Source organism: Pteropus alecto, unplaced genomic scaffold (assembly GCF_000325575.1).
Source record: "Pteropus alecto unplaced genomic scaffold, ASM32557v1 scaffold24, whole genome shotgun sequence".
NCBI classification, from domain to species: Eukaryota; Metazoa; Chordata; class Mammalia; order Chiroptera; family Pteropodidae; genus Pteropus; species Pteropus alecto.
The window spans coordinates 3,973,702-3,981,814 of record NW_006439192.1 but is presented as its reverse complement, the minus strand read 5'-3'; the positions used below and the strand labels follow the sequence as shown (position 1 = coordinate 3,981,814).

The window sequence follows — 8,113 nt, the reverse complement described above, 5'->3', positions numbered from 1 at the left end:
TCCCCTCTACTATCCTATCATACTGTGAGCCCTGTAAGATAACATTCATTGCTCTCTATTGAAGAAGCACGCATTTCCTCTAGCCCCTCTGTACTCTGTACTCTGACTGCAAGTGATTAGCTTCACTTCTTCCTATATGTCGTTCAGTTTGCACAACTTGGCGACTGAATGATGTCTGCTCCCTTGCCAGGATGGTGATGTTATTGGCATAAATACACTGAAGGTGACCGCAGGAATCTCCTTTGCAATTCCTTCAGATCGAATTCGACAGTTCTTGGAGGAATTCCATGAGCGCCAGTTGAAAGGTAAGGGGAGTTAAGACTTTTCTTTCCCCTTGTATGTTTTTCAGGAGCGCTCAATTTATTGTGTAGAAAGCCATTTCTACACAATTCAGTTCTGTAGAATACTGAGCCACTGGAACCCAGACCCTATCATGGTGGTTTGGGCAGCAACATGGAGAACTAATCACAAAACCAGTCATGAATTGTACCCAGAAATATCTGGATTGAACTATTATGGAAAGGAAACCTGAGGACTTGGTGGGGAGGTGGATAGGAGTGGTGTCTGTGTTAATGACAAAAGTTCTCTGAGTCACGTATTTCATGGCTGACAGCCTAAAAAGGCAGCTATAATGGTAAGGATATTCTGTGACTCTGGTGTCTTTTAAGATCTGCCAAAAGGAGAGAAATTTTGTTGTTGGTAACACATTATAATTTTTCTTTCCAGGAAAGGCTCTTTCACAGAAGAAATATCTGGGTTTGCGAATGCTGCCCCTCACTATGAAGTAAGCATAGGTTTGAATATGTCAGGGTTGTTTTCAGAAGCAAAAGCTGTAGCTTTATAGTCTTAACAGGGAAACTAAAGTGTTTAGATTACAGCTGGGTACTCTTGTGGCCATAGGCCCTATTTGTCACAGGGTAGGTATGTGCCTCAACTTGCACCAATATTCATTGTACTTTTCAGTAGTTTTTTTTCACTGTGGCTATGTTTTATAATGTCCAATGGTTCTAGGCTTTGGCATGGAGAATTGGAGCACCCTCAGGGAAGAATAAGTGTGACCCGCCTGATAGAGTCCCCTCTGGCCCCTGTGAGCCTTGAGAGAAAAAACGAGAGTACTGAACTGGGCAAAATCACATAGATGATAGAATTTCACTCATCCTCTCTTGTGACCACATCAAAGACAGAAACGTGGAGCAAACAGCAAGCAGAGTTGCCTGGGGGTCTAGATGAACAGAAGCCCTACAACTAGGGAGAGAAATAAGAAATCACCCTACAAGGATTGGAGGTAGGAGGGGGCGAAGACGCAAGGCTGCTGGGTCCCCAGAGGCTGAGTGGGACAGAGGCTATGGCAGTGGCAGCCAGCAGCTGCAGACGCCTCTTAAAGGGGCTGGGTCTGCAACCGGACTTTCACAGTGGACTTGATCGCTCTGAGCACCAGTTCTCATCGGCTGCTCAGGCGTCACCAGAGACTTACAGGGGGACACTGAGTTGTTGGAGCAAGGGCTGGAGGTGAAGCTTTCTACCTGGCATAAGTGCTGGCGGTATCCATTGTTCTTCTGTTGAGCCCTCCCCTTTCCCAGTGTGTGGATGCAGCACCACCATGGCTGAGACGTCATCAAACTGGATAACAGAGGTCTCTCTGCCCAGAGGATTCCCTGAAATTCTGTCTGTCTCCAATGTGTGGCACCACCCAAGCCACATTCAGTTGTATCCTTGGTGAGTCCAGTGCCACTTGCTGAGTAGCACCAAGACTCACGAGGCATCTGATCTCAGTTTCTGGTGTGGCTTCTTGAGGCAACTATAAGCACGACATCTGGGAGTTGCTTGCTGAATCTTAACAAGTGGCCCTGGAAGGGCACAGGCTGGGGCTAAACTTGGCCTGCAGCTGAACCCCTCTCAGGTCTGTGCCACTGGGTACCTACTACACAAAGCTGCACTAACAAGACCAGGAGACTTAGGAGTTTTGCTTACTACACTGAAACAGACACAGAAAGGCCAAAATGGGAAGACAAAGAAGTAGAAACCATATGAAAGAAAAGAACATAGATCAAGGAAAAATGGAGTCAAGCAATCTAACAGATGCAGAGTTCAAAACACTAGTTATAAAGATGCTCAGTGAAATTAAGAGAAGTGTGTATGAACTCAGTGAGAACTTTAACAAAGAGATAAAAACCATAAAAATGGAAATGGAAATTATAAAAGGGAACCAGTCAGAAATGAAGAATACATTATCTGAAGTGGAGAGTATATTAGAAGGAATCAACAGAGTGGAGGAAGAAGAGGATCGAATCACCAATATAGAGGATGGGGAAGCCAAGAGCACCCAACCAGAACAGGGGAAAAAAAAAAAAAGTAACCAAGAATATAATAATAATTTAAGGAGCCTATAGGACAAAATTAACAGTAACAACATCCGTGTCATGGGGTACCTGAAGAAGGCTAACAAGAAGTTGAATATATAGTTGAAGAAATGATGATAGAAAACTTCCCTAACCTGGTGAAGGAAATATACAACCCCAGGAAGCTCAGAGTCCCCCCGCAAAATGAACCCAAAGAGGCCCACACCAAGACACTTCATAATTAAAATGCTAAAGGTTAAATACAAAGAATCTTAAAAGCAGCAAGAAAGAGCAGTTAGTTACCTACAAAGGAGCTCGCATAAGGCTGGCAGCTGATATCTCAAAAGAAACTTTGCAGAAGGGCTTAGCACAAAATATTCAACGTGATGAAAAGCCAGGATCTACAACCAAGAATACTTTATCCAGCAAAGCTATCATTTAGTCGAAGGACAGATAAAGAGCTTCCTAGACAAAAATAAGCTAAGAGAATTTATCAACACCAAGCCAGTATTACAGGAATTGTTGAGGGAATTCTTTAAGAAGAAAAAACATGTATTAAAAACATGAATAAAGAATGGTAATAACTACATATTTATCAACAAGTACCTCAAATGAAAAAGAATTAAGTGCTCCAACCAAAAGATAGAGTGACTGAATGGATAAGAAAACTAAATCCCTACATGTGCTGCCTACAAGAGACTCACTTCAGATTAAAAGACACCCACAGACTAAAAGGAAGAGGATGGAAAAGATATTGCCTTGACAGACATAGAGGGTATTGCACTGAATGAAATAAAGCAGATAAAGACAAATATATGATTTCTCATACACGTGGAATCTAAAGCACAAAATAAATCACAACAACAAAATAGAAACAAACTCATAGATACAGAGAATATTTTGAGGGTAACTAGATGGGGATGGGGGGGCAGTTGGGAGGATAGTGAAAAAAGGCAAAGTGTTTAAGAAGTACAAATTGATAGATACAAAATAGTCATGGAGATATAAAGTGTAGCAGAAGGAAAATAACAATGTTGTAAAAAATATGTAAGGAGGAAGAGGGGTACCTGATTTAGTGGAGTGGCCACTTCGTGAGTTATATAGAGCTCTAATCATTATGCTGTACAACTGAAACTAACATTATTGTATGCCAACTATAATTGAAAAAATAAACCTCATTGAATTGTACAGTGTAAATATGAGCAACTAATTGTTATACTTCGATAAAGCTGGGGAAAATAAGACAAGAGTACCTACTGAGACTCAGAGGCTTTGCCCAGGAATTAGGAGTTTAAATCACTGTGCTTTTTAACCTTATGAGAAAACTCTTACTTTTCTTAGCCTTCTTCAAGACATGAAAAGGCAAAATCCAGATTTCCCCGATGTGAGTTCTGGGGTTTTTGTATATGAAGTGATTCAAGGAACAGCTGCTGAAAGGTAAGAGCAGCTCAGGCCCTTGCCCATGTGTGACATGGGAAACGTGCAGCCTCCAGACTTGTGCTGGTCAGTGCAGTGGCCCCTACTGACACATGGCTACATGCTTGAGCTGTGGCTGGTGTGATTGAGGAACTAAATTTTAAATTTTTCAAAAGTTCAATTTATTTAAATAAAAAACCCAGAAGCAATGTAAAACATTTTTCCATTAAACACACTTGTTATTGTTTTGAGAGGTCTGCCTTTCACTTTAATCATTGCATTGTGTAAGGTATTATTGCTGACTTGTTTCTAGTAGATTTCAAAGACTTAAAACAGTGTAAAATGTGTATTAATAATTATTAAAATATTACATTAATGTATTTAAGACATATTGTTAAATAAGATATATTTTTTAAATTAGTTAAAAAATTTTTTTTAAATGTGGCTACCAGAAAATTTAAAATTATATACGTGGCTTGGCTTACATTTCTATTGGACAGTACTGCTGATTTAGACTTGTGTACTGTAAGGCCTTTTTTTGGGAAGGCGGGGGAAGGGAATGGTTCTCTGTAGCCCAAAGATTCATGATATGAATTAATAACATAAATTTAATTTTAGGTACCTTAAAACTTTTTTCTTTGAATTCTGGGTGACGGTATTTGAGGCCACCACTAAATAAACAAATAAGCAAATAAACACAGGAATAAAGTGAATAAAACAAAGGCTAGAGTAGCTCTCCAAAAAAAAAAGCTCCAGTTGATTTTATTGTTGTTTTGAGCATTTATACTAACTACTGAGGGAAGAGGCTTTTCTGCCAGTTATTCTCCTGGGTCTCTCTCTTACACTTTACTGTCCTTCTCTCTTTTTGTTTTTCAAGAGCTCAACAATCTGTTAAGATTATGACGACTCTTTTAATAAGGGCAAGAAACAATTGGGTACTAACTGTTCAGAATAGCTAAGTGTTAGGTCTCATGTTTGGTTTGTCACAGGCTTTTTAAGACTTTTTTGGTTCCTATCCCTGCCACCTGCCACACTTAAACCTCCGGTTTAAGGCCACAGCTATTTCAGCTCTCCATGTCCTTGCTTCTCAAGATGAGGTCTGTAGACTAGCTGCATTAGCATCAGCTGGAGCTTTTGGGAGATGCAGAATGACAGGCCCACCATTAAATCAGAATTTGCATTTTAAACAAGATCTCCATGATTCGGATGCACATTAAAATGTGGGAGTTAATGCTTGCTTGATGTCACTGCTAAATCAAAATCTGTTCTTTCTGACTTCTCACTTATATCTGATAACGATGATGATACATTATTGATAACAACTGGCATTTATTAACCACCTACTATACATTAAGCACTATTTAAAATGTTTTACATATTTATTGGAGCCTGCAGTAGTCTTATGATGTATTATTTTACAGAGGAAAGCAGCTGAGAGGTTAATGTGAGAATTACACAATAAGTCAGCAGGGATATGGAACTTAGCTTAATCCATTATCCTGCTTTTGTACCTGCATTTATTGCTTCTGAGAGGCAGAGTGATCGAGGGGTAAGAAGATGGCTTTTCAAGTCTGAAAGACCGAAGATCAAGTTCTAGTTTAGCATTCTACAAGCTGTGGAACATTTATCCTGAGCCTCATTTTCTCATTTTTGGTGTATAGTTTGCCCTCACTAATAATTTCCAGGTTTCTTTTTCCACTCACAAAACTACCATGAATTAAGTTCTTTCTTTGTGCATTGTTCTAGCCACCTTCCTGAGCTGAATTTGTTCTAAAGGATTTCCATGCTTTTAGCTCTACCTTCAAACTTCTTTTCACATCCTCTTGCTTTAAATTTCTACTAAAAAACCCCCCCAAAACTCCACATATCTTGGTGGTCCTCCCAAATTATTCTTTTGGCTTCCCATTTCTCTTAAATGGTGTCTCCTGGAGTCACTTAATTTGATGTCCCTCTTTCAGCTTATTTTTGACTTGAAGACAAATCAACAGCATGGCTATATGTTTATTCTAGTGTTACATATTTGGAGGTGGTTTTTGTTTCTAGAATATATATTCTATGTGAAGCAAATATGTTGAAGACTGAATACAATCACAGCTTTGGAGAAAAGGTGCCTAGGACCAGAACCTTAAATGTTTAGGCATGGAAGGGTGACTGGTTTTTGACTTACTGGGAGCAGAACTTTTAGTAGTGTAGTTCAGCATACTTTCTAGTTCCTTAAACTGTGGGTAAAGATGGGGTGAGTGGGCTCTCAAAATCAAACTGATCAGAGTGTTTTGCCCAGAGAGTGGGCTCTCTGGGGAAAATATATTGCTTGGGCTTTTCATGTTTGCTGCTAAGACTGGAAATATAATTGAGGTTAATAGAGATCAGAGATTAATAGAAATTAAAAGCTAAAAACTCCTTATTCCAAACCAAATCTAATATGTGGGAGGAATAAACTTCTTACACATGATTCTGGTAGAGTATTAATTTTGTAAAGGTAAATAAGATTGTTGTCCTCTAGGTGATTTCACAGCATATCTTAGAATAGCCCTCGTATTTGAAAAGATTGAGGCTATTTCTGGTTTCTGTTTGATATGTTTAATGCCAGCAAAACAGTAGTGCCGTAAGAGATAGATACTAAATTCTAGACAGGGATAAGTAAAACTCTTATATTTTCATGGTCCTTTTTTTCTCCCCCTCCCAGCTCTGGGTTGAGAGACCACGATGTAATTGTCAGCATAAATGGTCAACCTGTTACCACCACAACTGATGTTATTGAAGCTGTCAAGGACAATGATTCCCTTTCCATCGTGGTTCATCGAGGAAGTCAAACTTTGATCCTGACAGTCACTCCTGAAATAACTGATTAAGTATCTTGCTTTAAAGAAAAATTATCTAACAAAACCAAAACTATATTATCTGGTTTGTATTGAAGATAACCTAAAGATGGCAAGAGGTTTTGGGATCTCTTTCTTACAAAGAAAAATGAATACTTTAACACACACACACACACACACACACACACACACACACTCAGGTACCATTAGATTGGGGTGCTGCTATACTGCTGCTAAAAAGCCTCACTAAGTGGAAGAAGAACATGGGTGCCAGGAAGTCTGGAGAGCTGATAAAATATTATTTAAAGATAGGGAAAAACTGAAAAACAGACTCAATTTCTAATTTAACCTTGACAGGACACTTTAGTATTTTAAAACTTCTCTATAGCCACAAACTGCATATAACACATACATACATACATACACACACACACACAAATTGATCTACCAAATATTAAGAAATAACCTGAATCCAAAGTGCAAAGGAAATCAAGTTTTTAATAATATTCCTTTATGCAATCAGTTTTTCAGGTTGTATCACATTTGGCCAGGATTTGTGGATACAGAGGATAGGCTTCACTTAGCAGTCAAATTGAAACTGACAACTGCAGATTGTTACAGAGGAATATTAAAGATTCTCAAGTTATCACTCTAGAAGTGGAAACAATTTTGGTCTATAATAGCTATTCTGACTGTGAGAAGTGCTTCTATAAAACACAAACTTCAATAAATTACAGACTTTTACCTTTTTACTCAAGCTCTTCCTCTTGCAACATTAATGATTTAAATCTAAAAGTGCCGAAGAGTGTGTGTGTATTTAAGAAAACAGCTTTTTATAGGGTTTGTGACTATCCTTAAGGAGAATAAAGTGTGAGATGAGGCAAAATTTGTGGCCTAAGGGAGTATATTATTTTGGGTAAGATTTTAATTTTAGTTTGTTTTCTGGAATTTTCTTAGAAGTGAGTTTTCTTTTTTTAATATGGCCTTGTTAGACTCCCTTTTAGTCTATCTGCTTGTGCATTTTTATGGGGAGAAGGTCCAGTTTCTTTATGACCCATGAAAAATTTAAAAACACTGCCTTATAGAGATTATGAATACAAATCTACTAGTTATTACTGTTATAAACAAGGTTCAGGTCAATGTGGTACAGAACTTTCAAGACAGAACAGAATAATGTTGTAACTTTTATACAACTGTCACTACTTAATATAAAAACAATGATCATATTAATCAAGGGTAATAAAGCTGAAACTTTTAGGAAAGCTGTTTCATAATGATAGAACATACCCAGAGTTATTTTAACTGTGATTCTTGGTATTTAAGTCAATTATTATGAAACTAAACTTTGAACAGTTATTCCTTGATTGTTTCTAGGATCTTAGTTTGACTTATTCATGAAGTCCTCTTTTTACTTTACATTTAACTGTTATTTTCAACTTAGATTGCAAAGGATGGGATCTAAGTTTTAAAAACCATGTTTAATTTAAAACATTTCCTCTATTCCCAGTGATTTGGGAATACGGAAACTTGGTTGTCTCT

At 38.1% G+C, this 8,113-nt stretch overlaps 1 protein-coding gene across 1 annotated transcript in view; it reads left to right on the top strand.

Moving 5' to 3' along the window:
- HTRA4 (HtrA serine peptidase 4) overlaps positions 1-7,233 on the top strand; it is an 11,989-nt gene extending 4,756 nt beyond the window's left edge. The window contains exons 6-9 of the mRNA XM_006916464.3: positions 191-305; positions 727-784; positions 3,681-3,776; positions 6,442-7,233. Of these exons, the coding sequence (XP_006916526.1) occupies positions 191-305; positions 727-784; positions 3,681-3,776; positions 6,442-6,607 (435 nt within the window). The 3' untranslated portion in view covers positions 6,608-7,233. The remainder of the gene's footprint in view (positions 1-190; positions 306-726; positions 785-3,680; positions 3,777-6,441) is intronic.
- The last annotated feature ends 880 nt before the right edge of the window (positions 7,234-8,113 follow it).